The sequence below is a fragment of the Melanotaenia boesemani genome, chromosome 12, assembly GCF_017639745.1.
Source record: "Melanotaenia boesemani isolate fMelBoe1 chromosome 12, fMelBoe1.pri, whole genome shotgun sequence".
Classification (NCBI taxonomy): domain Eukaryota; kingdom Metazoa; phylum Chordata; class Actinopteri; order Atheriniformes; family Melanotaeniidae; genus Melanotaenia; species Melanotaenia boesemani.
Window position 1 is genome coordinate 10,531,266 of NC_055693.1, and position 20,993 is coordinate 10,552,258.

The window sequence follows — 20,993 nt, forward strand, 5'->3', positions numbered from 1 at the left end:
GGCATCTTTTTTTATTATTATTATTTATTCATTTATTTATTTTTTTATCATTTCACACTACAACACAATGACTGAAATGATGCACTTTTACTCACCTGTTTTATTTAAACTTAAAGTCATCAAATGAAACGCACACACACACACACACACACACAAACCCTTCAGGTGTTTTCAGATAGATAGATAGATAGATAGATAGATAGATAGATAGATAGATAGATAGATAGATAGATAGATAGATAAAGAGAGAGAGAGAGAGAGAGAGAGAGAGAGTCCCTGGCTAATACAAATGGAAGATTTGTCACGTGATCCCCGGGGCCGTTTTAATGACGTAGGTGCCATATGGCGCGTGCCGCTAGGGTGTGGCCTCTATATGCTAATTATCCCCCAGTCCTTGTTGTGCGTGTGTGTTGTGTGTGTGCGTTTAGGATGCCGTGTATAAAACTCGCAGCATCCCACACACACATCATTCAGAGGGCTCACATCAGATTACGTACAGCCACGCACAGACACAGACAGAGCGCGCGGGATGCCTGCAATTTGACAGATTCCGGCTTGTTACAACAGGTAGGTTTTCTACAGAATAATAATGTATATTTGTAAATATATTGATCGGTTTCACGGACTTCTGACTTTTTGAATTTTTAAATAGATTTTTAGGTTGATTTTTACATTAATTGATTATTCATTAATTAACGCCAAACTAATTGAACTCCTCAGTAACGGGACATTTCGTCTTGGTTCATATCAAAGACAGAGTTGGAAAAAAAAACAATCCTGATCATCCATATCTAAAATCAGTTTGATACGTTTCCTCTTGTCATTTCCTTATTCTTTTACTGTTTTAGTTCACTTGCGCCACTTTTTCTCCTCAAAACGGCCGTTTTTCTGTGATTTTAATTATAACAAATGTTTTAAACACGCGTTTCCCATAACTTTGATCAGTTTTTTTTAGCTTAATTGTAATCAATATGAATATTGTTCCGTCACCTGTTTTCACCTGTCTGTCTGTCTGTCCGACTGTCCGCGACCAGTCCTCAGAAGGAGAAGGGGAAAAAAAGAACGGATTCTTGTTATTGGTATTATACAGCGTCTCCTACAGCTTAATTTATCTTCGAAATCTTTATCCAGAAAAAAAAATTAATTTGGTGGCTGAAATTTTTTTATTTATTTTCTTTTTTCTATTTGATCATTATGAGATTTAACGTCTTACCAGGTTATAGTCTAATGATTTTGTTAGACGATATTATTTTCTTCTCTGGGAAAATTGATTTTATAAAACAAAAAAATTATGGTATTTATCCTTTTTTTGGATTAAACTATTTTTACTGTGTTTTACGACGTGTTCATGATATTTTAAATGCCTGATTAAGCACCAAAGGGTCATAGGTTAGAAAAACTAAAGCAGATAAAGTAGTTTTTCTTTTAAACAGATTTTTATTTCGTTGCAGCTTTCTAGCTTATTGACTCGATTAGTTTTACCGTCTCTTGTATCAGCAGATTTAAAAAAAAAAAGAAAACGATTATAGTCCATGTTTCGAATCTTCACAAATTTAATTTAACGTTATTTTTATGTATTAAAATAAAGCAAACAGGCCCGGTATATGAGAATGTAAAACAAGCTTCGTTAAATGTTACACGGTCTGACTTTTTTTTTTTCCTTGGATAATTTTTATTTTATTCTGAAAGAAAAAAGTTTCTCCATTGATTTATTATGTTTACTTAAATAAACTGACCAGATTCCCAATTGTTTGAACTAAAAAAATATCTCAAAAATCATAAAAGCTAAACATTGGATAAAAAAAAAACATTTTATTGCTACTTAGAAATATTCCAAATTAACTGCACAAAGAAAGAATATAAGATTATTCTTATGCTGTTATTATTCTTATGCTGTTATTACTCAGATCAAAAGAGAAATGATGATGCAGTTTCAGGCTAAAATGTTGTTTTCAAACAAACACATTTCTTGTTTATCAGAGATCAGCATCATGACCAGGTCCGTGCGGGAGGAACACGCGTCCGCGGAGTCGGAGGAGCAGCACGAGCTCTGCAGCCCCTCAGACAGAGAGATGGAGGAGGGAGGAGGAGCAGGAGGAGGGGAAGAGGACGAGGACCGTCTCCACCATCTGGAGGACGACGATGAGGAAGATGACGAAGAAGAAGAAGAAGAGGAGGAGGAGGAAGAGGGCGAGAACAAGCCCAAGAGACGAGGACCGAAGAAGAAAAAGATGACGAAGGCTCGTCTGCAGCGGTAGGGTTTAACCTCTGATAACAAGTTTGATAGGTTCTCAGTTCTCCATAAAAACATGTTGGATGAGTTGACATTATCATAAATCTAATGAGACAGCATATTTGTATACAGCCATGTTATGTAGTTATAGAGAAAAATAACATTTTAAAGATCTAAATGTTGCTCTTTTTACAATTTCAAACACGTTAAAGTGATACAGAATTTCTACTTTTTAAAAGTTAAGCAAGAAGCCAGTAAGTTGTAATTCGGAGACATGGACCACTGAGAAGAAATATTCATACAGATAAAACTTCCTGCAACTGTCACTTTATTTAAATGGTTAATATGATAAATGTAAGTATGTTCAGCCTCATCTTTGTTACAAACAGCCAGTGTCACAAAGTGCCAAACAGTGTGAAAATGGGTGTAGAATCCTCCTATAATGCATAGAATAGGTGGAAATCTGCAAACTTGGCCCAGACACAAACATCATTTAAAGTCCTTGAAAAATAAAGATGAGGCTGTTTAATTTATGGTTATGTCATGAAAATGTATTAAAGTATTATGTGGTAATTTTACCTTGTCCCTACATTTGCAGCTTAATCAGTTAAAAACCCCTTGGATTTAGTCTCTCAGGTATTATTCAGCCTCAGGATGAAGCTGTAAATAGACTTAGGAAAGCATAAATAAAAAACAAGTTATCACCAGTGATCTAATTTGATTTTTTCTTTAAATCTTGAATTTATTCAAAATTTGCATTCAGATGTTGTAAGATTGATTTCCCCTCACATGTTAGAGGTTTAACTAAAAATACCTTTAATGACTCAAGACTACTTCCATCTGATTAAGAAACTGGAGCACAAGCACTTAGAAAAAACAACAGCAACCATGGAGCAAAAGAGCTAACGTACTACTTGTTACAGTTTCTGATTGTTAATTAACCTACACTAACTCACTCACTCACGTGATTCCTTAATATAGGTTATTATTGGGAATAAGTTATAAATCTGATAATAAAATGATCATTTGGCTAAATGAAAGCGGTCTCTGTTTGCAGGTTTAAGATCCGTCGGATGAAAGCTAATGCCAGGGAAAGGAACCGCATGCACGGGCTGAATGATGCTCTGGAGAGTCTGCGAAAAGTAGTTCCATGTTACTCCAAAACCCAGAAACTGTCCAAAATCGAGACACTGCGCCTTGCCAAGAACTACATCTGGGCTTTGAGTGAGATCTTGCGTTCTGGCAAGGCACCCGACCTCATGAGCTTCGTCCATGCGCTCTGCAAAGGTAAAAACCACTTTAATGAGTTTGGTCTTTGGTGATAAGAGACTAAAAGAAGGAGAGTCTTTGTAGAACAACACTTTTATTTATTTTGCTATAGAATTAAAAGTGGATCTGTGATGCCATGAGCATGGAGATAGTGGTGCAAATGCTAAAATGCTTAGCATCTTATTGTTCTGCTATATTCATACTGAGGCCACCACCAAACTGCCAAACTGAAAAACAATGCATCCAGGAATTATGAAAATATCTGAGTAAAAAAACCAAAGGTGTCAGCTTTCCTGAAGGATTCAACCTCTTGAGATTATTCAGTGTATGAGAATAATTCACTTGGCTGAGGGTTCATTTTTGTTAAAAAAATTTAAAAATACAATTTTATTTTCTTCAGTGTGAAATGCAAAAAACAAATTCACATTTTCCAAAGTCTAAACCTTCTAAGTCACACGTCTATTTTAACAAGCACATTACCACAATGAAATGTGATGTAAAACTTTAGATGTAAGTGTAAAAAGAGCTTAAACTTCTGAAATGTTTACCTCACATTGGTTCAGTTTGTGGGAAAACTTCTAGACTCCAATGTATTGACATTTTCTTAAAGATAATTAATAACACTGACCACTTTACATACATTAATCAACAAGGTATTATAACTGATACATGTTAATCAGAAGTTATATCACAACTATTATTTTATAATTATATATTTACATTCAACTTGCAATTATCAAATATACAAAAATGAAATTTCTAACAGAGTTTTAATATCATCACTAAGACAAGCACAAAGAGTGTTAATTTAAGAATATATTACATAGCTGGTATTTATTAAAAGTTAAAAATTACAAAAAAATGACAAAAATTTTAAAAGTACTAATCAGTGAACAGATATAATCTTATCATAAACTGACGTAATAAATATGTTATAATAAGAAATGTTCATGTGTATAGCATTAATATTTCTTAAGAAGTACTGGAATATAAAAGCATCTATTAAGAAAAGATATTAACTGGTGAAGCAATATTCATCTGTATTGTCATTATTAAGTGTTAATGGTATTTCTACCTATTAACAACCATTAACAGGTATTAAAAATCACTGTTTATATAAGTCCATCCATTCATGGAAAACATTAACGGATGGATTATTGTACTAAAACTTTAATGTGAAGTAATCTTTGAAGTATGATTTGGTATTTAATGGCACCTTCTAACGTAGTGAGGTACTGATTAACTAATATTCATATTTATTAACAATCATAAACAGGTAATAACGGATTGATATTTATGAAGTAATGATGATATACGTCCTGATCAGTAGTGATTGATCATTTCCTCTCTGCTCTCAGGTCTGTCTCAGCCAACCACTAACCTGGTGGCAGGCTGCCTTCAGCTGAACCCTCGGACTTTCCTTCCAGAGCAGACACCCGACCTCCCGACTCATCTTCCCCCCACTGGTGCTGCCGCCTATCCCGGACATTTCTCCTACCAGAACCCTGGGCTGACGGCTGGCTTGCCCAGCCCCCCTTATGGCACTATGGACCCCTCCCACATTTTCCACCAGGTCAAAGGTCAGCCCTATGGTCCCCTGGAGCCCTTCTTTGATGGCGTCCTGGTGTCAGACGGTCCAGCATTTGACCCACCCCTCAGCCCACCACTCAGCATCAACGGGAACTTCTCCTCATCCTTTAAGCATGAGGGTGTCACAGCCTCAGACTACGACAAGAGCTTCTCCTTCAGCGTGCACTATGGGGGTGGAGGACCTGGAGGACACGCCATCTACGGCAGCGGGGGGCCCAATCCACGGTGCGGCGAGCTGCAGGTGGAACAGCTGATGGGATTTGATGGACACTCTCACCATGAGCGGCTGATGAACGCCCAGCTGAATGCCATCTTCCACGACTCCTGAGAAAGAGGAAGATGAAGGACTGACAGACTGATGAAGACAGAGAGACCGTTATAAAGGGAGATGGACAGTCATGTGTATCTTTACCATTTCATAGCCGTTTTTCAGTCTGTCCATGCTTTTCTTCTTTCTGTCTGCGTCAGGCTCTGTGACTCCTAATGTGACACTGAAATGCTCTTTGAATGTCTTGCTATTAACCATATTATCATTTAAAATAATCAATAATCAATGAGCAATAATCTGGAGAAAACTATGCAATTTTGTTAAAACTTGAGCAAAGCTCAGCAGATAATTCCAAATGTTGAAAGAGTAAAGATTTCTCTATTTTTGGGTCAGCGTGTGAGGTGGCACTGGGCCGGCGTTGGGCCGGCGTTGGGCTGAAGTGTTCATGTTGTTCTGTGGTTTTTACTTTTCGCTTTTTATAACGTTCCTGTAGCGTTAACATTTCATGTGACTTGTTCATATTTTATAAGATAGATGTTTATAAAGGCCTTTTATTAAAAGGAAATTCACGTGATTCCCCTGCAAGACTCTTTTCATCTGCAACACCACAGCCACAGACCAAAACACCTCTGTTTTGACCATTTTACTGCTTCTAGGCCACTGTAGTCTCTTTTAAAAACACTGGGCATGATTTAAAAAGGAATAATCATAAAACACATCTATGGAGATTTAAATTTACAGATTAAACAATGTAGTAAAATGTTTAAAGACATTACAACTATAAACAAAATAAACATCAGTTTGAGCAACAAAATAGACATAACCAATTATGTGATGATGAGTGCTTATTTGTAATTAATATTTAACAAATGTGATTATATTTCAAGGCTGATGACTTCATCCACTGACAGAATATCTTGTTTTTCTCATTAAAATGTTAAAAAATATTTGGACTTTAGACATGAAAATAAGAAATCTAGCAAAAATATGATTTACTGCTTTGGAGCCTGAGTATCTGATTTGATATTCCAAAAAAAGGGCTGTTATGGGGATGAATAAATGGCAATAAGACCATTTGTAACTTTGGAGGTATTAAACTTTAAAACAAGGCGCATATGTGCAGGCATCCATGTCAGAATTCACACCATGAGCGAAAACAAGCTTTGATGAGTTAGGTATTCACAAGGTTTCCATGTGACAGGGATGTTCAGGTTTTGCCAGTGATACATATCTCCTTACAAATAAAACCCCGTTAACAACATTATCACACTGTCTGAAGGACAAATTCAGGATTACTGTATGTGTGTGTGTGTGTGTGTGTGAAGGGCACAGATGTTCGTTCTGCAGGCGAGATTTTAATTTATGAAAATGATCTCGTTTATGCATGAGAGCCCCCTCCATACACAATGCTGTCCTGCTGAGTGTGTGTGCGTGAGTGTGTGTGCAAGTCAACTGGGACAATATGGTGGCCATATCCCACCATTTAGCCTCCCTGTTAAAGTGGAATAATAATGAGAGAAAGACTGCAGCATAAAGATTCATCCCTGTCAAACACAGTGAAGTTAAAAGTTTCCTTTTGGCAATAATTATTCGACAATAATAATTTTTTCCTTCATTAGAAAGGTCATTGTAAAGTAGTCATAAAGAAAGGAGTTGAAACTACAAGCAAGACAGATTTGGAATTGCATCATCATACATGGTGGCTGTTTTATTGATGCAATTTTAATCCTAGAATTAGTATCAGGGTGTCTTGCTTCTCACATATAAATAATAGACAACTGTCAAGAAAATATTAACTGCTTTTTGTCAGTAGTGGAGGGTCTTGATCATGTCATCATACTTAGAACAAAGCTATTGCAGTAGAAGCAAAAATAAAAGCAGTACTAATAAAAGTATCATCAGCTGCTTTTGTGAATGCGGTTTTGTGTTTCAGTCTGTCGGCTGATCATAACACTGATTAATGCAGCTTAAACTCAGCCATCTGTCAGCAACGCACACGCTGTGTGTAGCTCATAACATGGTATTTATACCATAGCTGCCCTCCCCTCTGATTGGCTGGCAGGTGTCTCTTAAATCTAATCAAAGGGTACATAACTATCATGATAGATATATTAGACTAGGTAGTCATAGCAATAAGAGCGATGCTTCATAGTCCTAGTACAGAAAATTGACTGAAGTGGTTTTGACTCAGAAAGTAAAGCACGAAGGAGGATATAAAAAGGGCTTGTCTTTGGTGGATGTAGCTGAAGACAGGATAAACTCCCATGGGCTCATCGTCTCTATGATAACATAAATTCATGTTATAATCACAGTTTAAAAGGTTTTTCTCCATCATTGTTCTTTGTTCTTTCATATTTTCTTGATGAACATTTGGGGAGTCTGCAGTGAATTCTGATTTGCCAGCCAACCACTGGCTTTTTTATTAAAGCATTGTCATGATGCTTGGTGAAGATTGCCTTTGAACTTAATTTATTCTGAACACAAAGTGGTGATACATAACAGCAACTTTTACTGATAACAACGCTATACTTTTACATTTACTGTTTGATTTGGTTTAGACACTATTTGGTCATGTTGATCAAAAAATATGATTTCAGTTCAAATAAACCTTTTGCAACATGTACAGCAGATATCTTTTCCTCCACATTTCCTCCATTTCTTGGATTACAGTATCAATCAAATTTCCCTCTGGGATTAATAACGTATTTTTTCATGTCATTTCAATTCACTGAAACATAGAGACAGTGATGGCATAATCAGGCGACCATCATGTGACAGTCCCATATAGCCATGTTTTCTGCACCACCTTGCAGTAGATGTTCCACTATCTACACAACACTTGCACCATAATCGCTCAGGTTCTCTAAGAATCACTCAAGAAATGTACATTATGTTAAACAAATTCAAGAAAGCGCAGTAATAAACTGTGGACAATGTGAAATGTGAACTCATGCAGAGTTTAGGTCCAGACATCTTCTGCAAATGTGGGAAGAAATACATTTGTTTCAGTGCTTCAAATTCCAGAGGAAATTTAGAGAATCTACATTTCTATAAATGATGTCTACATTTCAAAAAGTATTAATGCATTTTTTAAAAGAACAACTGTTAGTGCAGATGGTTAAAATGCTGATAGTTATGAAGATGCTTTAACTATTCACATTGTAGTAGTATTTTATAGTATCTCAAACTGATATTAAATAGCTTTTTGTTGACTTTAACTTGGCAGATGTTTTAATTGATAAAAACACATGTCCTAATATTTTAATGTTTAAACTTGTAGAAGCAAAAATATTTAAAATGAATACCTGAATCACGTTAAAAGGTAGGATAATGTTTTATTGTATTGACAATGGATACAAATGACAAATTTATTAGCAAACTTTTTAGTTTACTCCCTTCTTTTTACGAAAGCAAAACACAAATCTTGGGGAAGCAAATTAATGTATTTGCTTCCTCAAATAAACTTACCATATTAACCAAACAACTGAGAATGACACAGCAATAAACCGACTAGTTCACTCACGGTGCGCGTGGTCCTGCTTGAAAGGAGCGCGCATGGCGGATCTGCTCGTGTCCAAGCTGTTAGCCCGTTAAAGCCGCTACCCGTCGCCATAGTGACGAGACCCCGGAAATACACCGTGATCAGCTTACTGCATGTTTATCAGAGAGGAACAAACACATAATCACCGAGTTTGCTTTGTTTGTTTGTTTATTCATCGAACATGTCGGAGCCTGAAGAAGAGCTGAAGGGAGAGCAGAGAGACAGCAGCAAGAAGAAGAAGAAGAAAAAAAAGAAGAAAAAAGAGAAGAGACTGGAGGAGAAGGAGGAAGAGGAGGAGGAGAAGTCGGAACAAGTGGAGCAGGTGGAGGAAGAGCAGAGGTGAGTAGTTCTTCGGGTTCATCCACAGAATAACATAAAATAGTTCAAACAAACTGATTATAAAGACGGAAATACCCGAGTTTACAATGTCCAACACAAATCCCCTGAACAAATATAAAAATGTACTATTTAGAAATGTATTACATGTGGCTATACCACAATCAATGAACCCAAAATGCATTTCATTCTTATCACTGGATACCACATGTGCCACAAGTTTATTTTAAAATGCATATTTTGTTTTCATCATGTTTTAGCCCGAGTTGTAGTGCAGTTTCTACAGAAAACATTGAAACCACAAAAACCTGTTCTACCACACATGCTGTTGGATATATTGAAGTTTCGAAACATTACAGTGAAAATATGTGACTGAAAGAAGACAGAATATCAACTAAAGAAAGGAAGAGGACAACATGATAAATAAGACACCAATGTCTTTGTCACCGTGCATCACTGATTCTTCCTGCTGCACACAAGAAAAGCCAAAATTGCTGCTGCTGTGATGTTGACATCATTCTCAAAGGTGCAGATGTTTAATGTGAAAACAATAAGAGAGCCTCATCATCGGATGCAAAAATCAATGGAAAAACAACCTAAAAGGCAAAAACAGAGTTTGTACAATTCTAATGAGCTTGAAAAGTCAATATTTAGTATGACCACATTTATTCTTCAACACAGCCTGTACTCTCTTAGAAAAACTTTCCTGTATTGTACTACAAATTAGTTTCTTCACTTATGAGAAGATTCAGACAGTTTGACTGAGCAGAAACTCTTATGCTTGCAAAAATTTCTCTATAAGTCTATTTGCTGAATGAAAAATTTTATATGATAATCTATTTTTAGCATTTAACCTAAAAACAACAACAACAACAAAATAGTTTCTGGTGTCAAAATCTCTAAATTTAATGGTCTTCTTTGTCACATGTAAAAATAAAACAAATTTTTTTGTACATCTTAATGCTAAAGTATAAGATGCATATTTTAAAAAATATATTATTCCCCCAAATTACTGATCAAGCTGTTCATTGACTGAACATATAAATTCCAGATGAATAAATTTTCACTTTCATCTACTTTGCAGCCAGGTGTTTGGTACATCAGTTTTATTATTGATAAATGTCTAAACTGTGTTGATATTTTCTTTATGTGTATCAGTGAGACTGTGTTGCTGCGTGGGATCTTCAAAGTGGGAAAGAAGAGTCATGACGTCCTGCTCACGAGAACTAGATTGACCTGGACCCCCATTCTCCCGGAGACCCCCACAGGTCAGTTGTCATGGGGACAGGTTGTCATGGTGCTCAGTAATCCTGCTGGCGTAGGGCAGCTAGGGATGTAATAGAGAAGTTCTGTCCGGTTTAGACAACCTGAAACTTCTTCTTGACATCTGGACACATGCACACACCCACGCACACACATCTACTATATGACACAAATTGGATTCCTTCTAATGAAAAACTCTGCTAAGTCTACGACTGCGGTAGCGGACAGCTGTCTAGACTTCGCAAGTGTTAATAAACCCACTTCTGACACAACCTGCCTAATATGGTCTTATCATGTTGTTTCATGAACCTTATGTTCATAGTATGAATACCAAACAGCAGTGAAATAGTGTTGAGGTATAAAAACTAACTCACTGAGTGAGACTTGCAAGCTTTCATGATGTCATCAACACCAGGTCTCATTTACCAAAGTAAAGCAGGGCAGACTGGTCTTTGTTGGAGCTAAATGTCTGTGATAGCTGGGAGTCAATGCAGGCTGCTTGTATGATGAAAACTGAAGTTGTTTCAACTGGAACACTGGATAGTCTTAAATGATAATTAGCAATTCCTGCACTCACGCTGTTCCTGAGCCAGCCTAGCCCTCCACCATGGGCAGAGTCACTGAGAGAGCCCTCATCTCTTTGCGTACCTCATGTCCAACCTCAAAAAACAAAACAAAAACAAAAACAAAACAAAAAAAGAAACTCAATTGCTCATGATTGATTACTCCAGTGTTCCACGTAGAACGTTCAGGTGGTCTTTTCTCAACTTTCTGAGTGTAGATGGTGTTCTGCAGATTTTTTTTAACCTGTCCTGTCCAGCATCATAGCAAGCAAAATGATAATCTGGTTGCTGTATCGTCCTGAATAAATTTGCTCTGCCAAGGGGAGGCCTATGGGTAAGGCTCCTCTTGACAATCTGATTCATTTATTTTTTTTATTTACTTTGAATCAAAAGCGAAAATGTTTAGCTAGAGTTGTTGATGGCTGATTTTCCCCATGTTACACATGAAAAGTGGTGTATGCACTATATGTGCTGACAAAGGTAACACTTCTGTGTTTGTTTGCAGAGTACACCCTTAACAATCTCAAAGTTCTAACATTAATTTGAATTTTTGTCTTACTCTGAGTTTCTTTGTAAATATAATCTTAAACATCGAGGTACATTATTTTAGGTTGAAAATTTGTAGAAAACAAAGTCTATAAAAAATTACTTTTTTATTTTGAGATCTTTAAGAACATAGAAAAAAAGCTAAGGACCAATAATCTTGTGTGTGAAAAAGAATTAACAGGGGTATACTTTCTCGATTTCTTTTCAGTTGAATTTTAATTGTACAAATCCCTTTGTCCAATAACATGGAGCACTTTGTTTTAGATTGGCAGTGACAGAGAGAAAGGCCTGAAACCTCCTGCAGTTTTGGAGAGAATGTAATAGCCCCGTATAGTCAATCTTGTTGCTTACTGTTGAATTTTTATAAAAAAAAAATATAAAAATAATAATAATAAAAGATCAGCAGGTCCAAACTTTACAAAAGTCAGAAATTAGACTCAGCCTTGAAAATTGCAATTTCAAATTTCCATGGATGTTCCAGTTCCTGATTTTTTAATGGCACGACTCTTAAAATTTCATTCCATGAAACAGCATCACCCTGTCCTTTGTAGGGTTAACCACATTAACCCCTCATGATTATAAGATTGTAAACTAGTGCTGTCTTTGTCTCACATATGCAATCATCTCACTTTTAGACTGCATGTTTTAGATTTAAATATTTTAACCAGATCAGCGTTTACCTGTGTCACACGTGCACTGCTTGGTTTTGCTGTCTAGTTCATGTGCTGTTGCCAGCTGTGTTTGACAGGGAGGGGTGATTTTGTTTTATAGGACAGATCCTGAGAAGATTGACACGAAATATGTGGAGAAGCATGTAAGTCTGTGTCATTGAGAGTCAAGCTGAGGATTGCTGAAAACATTTCCACCTAACTGAAATGCATCCAAACTTCTCTGCCATCAGCTTGCCCAACTTATGTACCATGCTACAGTACACTAATGCTGTGTCTAGGAAAAATACACGGCCTTCATCTTGCAAAGTTTACAGACATATTTTTAAGCTGTTAGGACTTGTTGTTAGGAATACTTGGTCAACATAATCCTCCTGATTGTAGAATATCAGTTTTTCCTTCACCATCTCTCACACTGTGGATTGCTACATCCCCATCTTCTTACAACAAATGTAAATAGATACTGTTTGAGTTCTTTTTGTATGAGGAAATGTGCAGCTGAAGAGCTGAAGAAGCTGAAAATGAGCTTGTTAATGGATCCTTAACATGCCAACAGATGCTGGTTTGCTCATGTTGTGGTAATATCTTGGTATCATTGCGGTATTATTTGGTAATGTCCTGTTGTTTGGTAGATTTTTGTTTGAAATCCATTCAGACAGAACAGAAGTGGGTAGTGAAGCAGGATGAAGGTGTAAATTCACTGTGTGTATGTGTGTGTGTGTGTGTGTGTGTGTGTGTGTGTGTGTGGCTGAAGCCAATCTGTTTTGTTGTATTTCATCCAAGTTAATGTCATTAAGCTCGAACTGTGTGTGTGTGTGTGTCTGTGTGTGTGTGTGTTGGCAGTAGTAGAGAGCAGTTGGTTCAGCCCGTGGGGGGTTATTAGAGTCTCTCAGTGTGAGGAGATTAACACACACATACACATAGCCAGCCTGTCAGCATGCTGTGTGAGTGTGTGTTGATGATAAAATATTTCTATATAAATGGATCAACTGTTGTTGTTTATTTCTATCCATGAATTTATCCTCTTTCTCTCTGTCAGAAAAGTGAAACCTGAGTTTTTGGACACACAGACTGTGTTTTTTTAATCAGTGGAGCAGAATGAAAGAATTTCACATGATGCTCGGCCAAAACTGTCAGCAGACAAGAAAAATAATTTGCTTTTTTAACTTAAAAAACTGAAAGAAGCAGAGTGATTTCAGTACAGTTTGGTGTGGGAGGACTTGTGTTTCAGAAGTTAAAAATACTTTGTTGTAAATGAAGACTGATCAGCAAAATGACAAACAAAGCTAACACATAGAAATCCGTAGAACGCACAGAAAATGTATTTTATTTACTTATTTTATATTGTGTTTATATGAGGAAGAAGAGTTAATATTCAGTTTTAAAGTTTACAATCACTGTTTATCTGGAGAGCCTTCTGTAATGGTTGGAAATTTACAAAATTTTTATTTTCTTTTGCAGGTTTTCTTTTTTTTTAAAAAAAAGCATTTACAGAAGATTTAGTCATGTCTAAGTACACTGATGATGTTCTACAAGATGTAAAATAACATTTTAAACCACACCTGCTAACTTGGTAAGGTCCCCTCCATTTACATCATCTTAATCTATCTAAGATCTTTTTCTTGTATGCCGCTTATGACCAAAACATTTTGATTGATAGGATACTATTTAAAATTTTGTTTGCCGTTTTATGATTCATTTTTGAGCCTGATCCATTGTTGTCAACTTCTGACGCCCTGGCTTTGCCTGCTGGTGTTTGGGTACTGGCTTGTGTCTTCTGTGTATATGTTGGTGTACCTGAGTGGGTATTTAGTTTTGGTTGGAGAACTTGAGCATCCAGGTTATAAAAGGCTCAGCTCGCTCTCATCCCCCTGCTAGCAGCCACCCCACTGGTGGACAGTTTGGTTTATTCATACTTTACTGCACTGACATACATCCACATCTACACTACTGATACTGTCAGCTATGCAAAGTTCATATTTTTATGAATAGTTTACATTTTTGTAGATAAACATAACCTTTTGCTGCCATTCCTTTCCTATTTCTGTCCACACTGGATTCTCCCCTTAAAGGCCACAATTTGAGAGTGGGCAGGTTTATAATGCAGGTGAATATTATTACACTGGAAACAAGTGACATTTACTAAAACTGTAACTGTGCTGAGGCTGTGTTTTCCGATTCTGAATTAAAAATCTGTTACAAAACAGTTTTGTATGATCCATTAACCTTTATTTTATATATAAAGTAATTGTCGATAAATACACATATTTAATTATTATTATTATTATTATTATTATTATTATTATTTTTATTATTATTATTATTATTATTTATATATTTAAGAAATGGCACCTCAGGAAGATAATATTTAAATATTCTTAATAGCTTTTTTCCCCCAGATTTTCCTTCATTGCAGTGTATTGTGACACAGTACACAAGTTCAACAACACTGAATCTCTATCTGCTCAGATGTTGTAATAAACAGCTTTGACAGCAAGAAGTACCACATTGAAACAACTTTTTAAAGCAAGTACAACCACCAGATAGCAACCTGACTAAAGCCTTCCCCAAAGTAGCAGTGTGTTTATCCCGCAGTGCTCTGAAAGCTGCGAGTTACATCCTGTAACAACTACCACTCTCCAGGGAATTGACCAGTAAGCAACAACATGAGAAGATGGCATTACATTTTATCCTGTACACTGTGTTGGACAATAATCTCTGGTTATAAGGACAGGTAAAACTGACCAACTTTGACTAATTTTATTGTCTTTGCTGCCAGTTTCAGAGCCTCAGTGTGAAATAACACTGTTGGTAAAGGATATTTCAGTATGAAAAAAGGAAGCTATGCCACCCTTGCAGCACAGCAATTGGACTGAAATTAGCATGTGGAACCAGATACTGTGTTCATATTAATGCCAATCGGAGCCCGAGCCATTAAGTAGCCAAGTCTATTGAACTCTGAGGTGCTGCATCTGAGGTGCCGGAGCCAAGTCTAATGCAGAGTCATTGAACAGGACTGAAAATTCTGTGTTGAGTATTAATGTTTGTACTTTTATAAATAATACTGTGGAGTCATAAATGAACAGATACAACTAAGAATCCACCTCATTCTAGGGACAAAACACAAGAAACCGTCACATTAATTATTAAATCATGTGCTGGAGGCTTGATTTAGGGCTTAGTCTGTAGGAAATGAATGAATCGTTCTCTCGAGTGACACAAGCAAAAGTCTTATGTGTGTGTGTGTGTGTGTGTGTGCGTGTATGTGTGTGTGTGTGTGTGAACTATGATCTATAACTCCCTACAGTGACCACATGGTTTGGTCACCATGAGACTGAACTGCCGCTGAGTGTGTATGTATGTCTGTGTGTGTGTTGGCACAGTGGGTTGTGAGGTCATGATGAGAAACTTACCTCCATCTGGAACCAACCGAGTGTGTATGTGTAAGTGTTTGCAGCATCTCTGTTGGTCCTGTCAGGACAGATCATCTCTATTGAAGTGGATAAAATAAATAAATAAATAAAAAGGAAATCTGTCTTTATTTCTGTTGGATTTTTGTATTTCCACATATTTAATTTAGATCTGCATAGTCAGATATTTTTAATTGCAAATAAATGCAGAGAAAGAAACAAAGATAAAGAGATTAGTATTTATTATTCTCTATGGTGGCAGTAGTCCTAGTCTGCAGCACCTCAGAGCTCATTTAGCCTTTTTTGTTTCCTTGTTTTGGTTGCTTAATGCTGCATTTATCTCACATCTTTCAACACCTTTTGTCGAATCTTTTCTTTGCACTAGATGTTTTTATTATACAAATATGGCCGACATTCTGCCAAAGAGTTTGTCCAGAACAGACCAGACCTAAAAGGAGAGTGTATGAAATTTAAAGGTACACTATGTGATTATTGTTTACAGGTGCTGCATTCAAACTTACCTGCTCTCCCCTCCACTGCTAGCAAATACAAGTGAAACTTTGCTCAGATAAAGTAAGACTATATAAGACCTGTTTTGGCTTCCCTACAATGGCTCCCAATTACGTTAAGAATACAGTTCAAAATCCTCCTCATCACATATAAAGCCCTAAATGACATTTCTCTCTCTTATATTAAAGATCTCCTGGTTCCCTACGATACCACCAGATCTCTTCGCTCAAGGTCTTCTGGTTTACTTGTTGTTCCTAAAATCTAGAAAAGAGAAAGATCTTTTAGTTTTCATGCTCGTCTCCTGAGGAACCAGCTGGCAGTATGAACGAAATTCTAACATCCTCTCTGGCGTCAGGCTTAAAACATATATCTCTATAAAAGAGTGTATTTATAATTTCATGAAGTGTTTCTGTCTTATTTTACTCATCTAAACTGGGTTTTAACTACTTCTTTTGTCTTTTATAAATATTTCATGAATATCCCAACTTGTTTTTGTGACCAGTGTTATTATTTTTATCATTATGTATTTCTGTCTTGTTTTAGTTTGTCTTAATACAGATTGGATGATGGATTGACAATGGTAAGTTGCTAAACATATCATAAAACAATATTTTCACAATTTATGTAAGTTTTTTTGGAGAAAAGCATCTGCAAAATGCATGTAGAATAGAATAGAATTTGTCTCAAAACATTTTAAATTAGTATCTTGTGTGGTTTGACTATGTTTCAGCGATAATTCCCACAGTGTAAGGACACAGTATGTCTCAGTAAAAATTATGCCTTTTGTGAGTCGGCCAAAAGATAAAAGACTTGACTTTACCATTTTTTTTGGTTTTATCCTGTCAGAATATCTATTGATATTTTGGCAAAAATACAGAAACACAGGACAAAATGCAGATTTGCAGAAATTGCACATGTAAACAATGAAACCATTTTTTTTACATTTTTGGAGCACAAACCTTTTCTCCTACAAAAACCCAAAATAAGTGTTCAGGGACAAGGAAAAAGAAATGTGAGGGCAAAAACAGAAAGATCCAATGACTGCTGAGGCAGAGTCAGAGTCCTAACTGAAAATACTTTTACTCACTAACGAGTAGTATTCAGAGCTAACAAACACTCCTGTAGCTGCAGCGTTACAACTAAACATGCCTGTATGGGTGATTTAAATTGAAGACATAGCCCTTCTTCTGTTTAGATTTCTCTCCAGAGGTATTGATTTATCACCAGGAAATAGCATGAAATATGTACAATATTAGCAGAATACATAGAGAACATGGAGAAGGAAGCAACAGAGCACTGCCACACATAGCTGTGACCTCGACATATGGAAGCTGGTCTCTCTGGGGGAAGAAGTGTTGCTGGTTTGGAGTATTTGGCGTTTGATAGCTGCAGGAGGGTCTTTCATAGGGGGGAGGTTATTAGGCTATCATCATTTATAACTGTTTCCTGATAAATCCATCTGCCCTGAGATGTTTGCCTTTTACACTGTTGCAGATGCTTGCCTGTGTGTTTTACTGCTGATGTTATTGATTACCGTTAGTTGGTTAAAACAATCAAAGCAGGACCTAAATGTCTCGTTTTCTAGCATTGAGGAGTGTTTAACTCTGACCAACATAGCGCTTTACATTTATGTTGTGTTTTTATAAGACTTTAACTACATTTGTTACCAATGTATAGTTGGGCAATATAAAATAACACAACATAAAATACAAATTGTGCTATAAAAGCAAAATCTTATATACAACTTAGTAGTAGAAACCTAGTATAGCTGGTCTTTGAACCATTTCAATGAGATTGCATGTGTTACAGTATAAACAGCGTTTAATTAAATGGGTTATATTTTGTTTTGGGCTTCATCATCTGTTCAGTGTTTTCTACATAACTGTACAGTCTGTAAAACCTCTGATGCTTTAAATCAGGATGAATAATTTGTAATAAAAGCATCAGTTGGATTTAAATATTACTGATGATGATTAAAGAGGATTAATATGTCTCGCATAGGAGTTACTTCTTTCCTGTGCAGATGTTTGCCCGCCTGTTGTGGCATTTGTCTGCCCTGAAGCTAGTTTGAGCTTCAAAATAGAAGGAAGTTATATAAAAAAAAAAAAAACAGTACAGGCTGTTTTACTGCTATGAATGAATAATATGTATGAATGTATGTTTAACAGGGGTCAATAGAGCATTTAAAAAAATATTTATTATTTAAGCCTGTACATCTTTTAAAAACAAATTTTGATCATGACAAATTTCAATTTCATAGATTATATTCAGCCTTTTTAGAAGTCTTGTATGCCCACGTTGATCCAACACTGTTAATTTTATTTTCTTATTTTATATTTCTTATTTATTTGTCCTACTCCTATTTAAGGATTTCACTCAAGCTGTATTTGATAGCCTTTAAAATGTATCATGTAAGGTTTTATTTTAGATGTCAATTTATACTTATAGGAACTGGTCTGCTGTTAAAAAGATTGCTATATTTTGGCCTTAAATCATCAGTCAGATGTTTAAACCATTTTCTGTTATTGTAGTTATTCTTCCTGTTAAATGGTCTCCATTTTGTTTCCGACCAATGAGAGATTACCTCTTTTAATTGTCAAGAGGTATGAAACCTGTAAGAAAAGGCCAAACTGTTGTCTTTAAATAAACATTTATTTAAAGTAAGTAAAACTTTATTTAAATAGCACCTCTCAAGATATAAAATGACAAAGTGCTTCACAAGAGCCAACAATGTAAAAAGCAACAAAAAACTTTAAAAAAGCAGATTTAAAAAGATTGAAAAGATTTAAAAAGTTGTTTTTTTTTATCTGACTTAACCACAGAGTCCACTGATCTCAAGTCCAAAGGATGAGAGGTCCAAAGTCTGGGGGCCACTGAACAGAAAGCTCTGTTTCCTTTAGCTTTAAACTTTACACGTTGTATGGGGCACCATCAGCAGGCCCTGGTCACAGGACTTTTGGGATCTTCCAGGGAGACATGGCTTCAAAAGCGCTCTGATAAAGGCTGGTGCCTGTCCGTGAAGAGATCTCCACGTCAGTAAAAGAATCTTGAATTGTGCTCTGAAATAAAGCAGAAGTCAGTGCAGTTGCATCAAGATTGGAGTCACATGAGAAACCTTGGAGGATTTTGTCAGAAGCCTGGTAGCAGTAGTTTGAGCAATTTCTAATCATTCTAAAAAGGTTAAAAATGTTTTACCAAAAAACCTGGATGCAGTCGATATGTTGTCATTGTCATGAGTATGAGGCTTGATGGTAATTCTTTTAATAACTAGTTTAGTTGTGGTTTCAGCCCTGCACACAAACAGAAGTTTACAGGTTGAGCAAATTTTAGAATGACTAAAATCTTGGTCTCACTCAGATGTTGTCATAAAACGAATGGTAGTGGAACTTTTTTTGCAGTTGTATCTGTAATTTTGAGAACTTGTTTTTGGATCTCCGCTTCTGTTTTAGTACCGTTGGCTATTTGGACAATGTGGTGACCAGCAGGCTCTGTGACATTGTGCTATCTTGGCTCACGCATGTTATGGATAAGTTGCGAGTGTGAGAGTTATGCAACTCAGTGTACCATCTGAACTCTGCTGATATTATCCTCAGAGGATCGGATGATTATTCTGACGTTGACCAATAGGATTTCACAATTCCATCCTGATTACAATGATGATTGACAGGTGCCATTGAGCATTGCACTGATCAATAGATTAGTGAGGAAGACTGTAAATGATGTTATGTAACCAGCTGCAGTTTGAGCATTCATGTTTTACCAACCTACAAGTGGCACCAATAAAAAGTTTAAATATATAATTAGTTGTGATAATTTAACTATATAGTACATATTGCTCAGTAATATTATTAAACTTAATGTGGCTGTTGAAGTCTTGACAATATGTTGTCTTTATTATTGTCTTTATATGGTGTATTTATTAAGTCTTTATTAATGTTAGCACTAAGGTGCATTCTTGCCTATCTGTTTTTAGCTGATCTCTCCTCAGATGTTAACTTTGTGTGTCTCTCCAGGTGAAGCAAGTGTCCTGCAGCCAGGTGTAATGCATCTGCAGGACGTGTTTGCAGTGAGGGTGAAGCGGCGGCGAGCGGCGGGCCAGCAGTCGGGGGGCGCTGTGCTCGGTGTGGCCCTTTTCTACTGTAGCAGGAGAGGGAGGAAGCTGGAGGAAGACACGCTGCACCTGCACAACGCCTCTGCAGAACACACACACACCTGGTTCAACACTCTGAAGGAGATCCTCTCAGGTAACATGCACACATTCAGATCATTGTGCAGTGTTAAGCGTCAGCATAAATAAAGCAGATGTTTTATGTGTTTTTGTCTGTTTTGAAGCTGGGATTGCCATTACCCTCCACTGGTCTTTGAAAGTATTCATTTAAAAGGCACTGAACTCCACACAGAGTTTGTCAGACAGTCCTGGCTGATAGTAAGATTGGCGGTTTATGTTACATAAGATGGAACAATGGAAACATGACTCAGTGCTTCTGTGAGTGTCACTTGGTAAGATGATTATAGACACACACTGTTTAGTAATGCTGTTATTATAAGGACAATCACTGTTCCCATCAGATGGATAGAGAAAGGTGCAATACCTCTTTAAATATTTCATGTCTGTGGTGATTGTGCTGCTATTTAAACATCAATTTTCTAAGATGAAATAAAAAAACAGAAATGACTAAAAGGTTATATTTCATAAAATATTGAGAAAGAAATTGTTCTAAAGACTGTTTACAGTCAAACCAGTAGCAGTGAACTTAGTAAGAGGCTTAGACACAATATGCTAACTGTTGAGACAC

The 20,993-nt window shown here is 36.4% G+C and overlaps 2 protein-coding genes across 2 annotated transcripts in view; both read left to right on the forward strand.

The window, feature by feature from the left end:
* Nucleotides 1–459: 459 nt before the first annotated feature.
* On the forward strand, nt 460–5,934 carry neurod1 (neuronal differentiation 1). The gene is made up of 4 exons (XM_042001321.1): nt 460–567; nt 1,981–2,254; nt 3,291–3,520; nt 4,861–5,934. Exons 2-4 carry the CDS (start codon nt 1,992–1,994, stop codon nt 5,418–5,420), a joined length of 1,053 nt encoding a protein of 350 aa, XP_041857255.1. The 5' UTR covers nt 460–567; nt 1,981–1,991; the 3' UTR covers nt 5,421–5,934.
* A 3,001-nt stretch (nt 5,935–8,935) lies between these two features.
* cerkl (ceramide kinase-like) overlaps nt 8,936–20,993 on the forward strand; it is a 36,843-nt gene continuing 24,785 nt past the window's right edge. Inside the window, exons 1-3 of the mRNA XM_042001665.1 lie at nt 8,936–9,240; nt 10,396–10,505; nt 20,211–20,441. Coding sequence (XP_041857599.1) covers nt 9,083–9,240; nt 10,396–10,505; nt 20,211–20,441 — 499 coding nt within the window. The 5' untranslated portion in view covers nt 8,936–9,082. The remainder of the gene's footprint in view (nt 9,241–10,395; nt 10,506–20,210; nt 20,442–20,993) is intronic.

Excerpts from the sequence above, each read along its gene's own strand:
- neurod1 (XM_042001321.1), top strand. The coding sequence starts at position 1,992 with ATGACCAGGTCCGTGCGGGAGGAACACGCGTCCGCGGAGTCGGAGGAG. Across the intron at positions 2,255-3,290 it reads ACGAAGGCTCGTCTGCAGCG|GTTTAAGATCCGTCGGATGA; the intron begins GTAGGGTTTAAC and ends CTCTGTTTGCAG. Across the intron at positions 3,521-4,860 it reads CGTCCATGCGCTCTGCAAAG|GTCTGTCTCAGCCAACCACT; the intron begins GTAAAAACCACT and ends CTCTGCTCTCAG.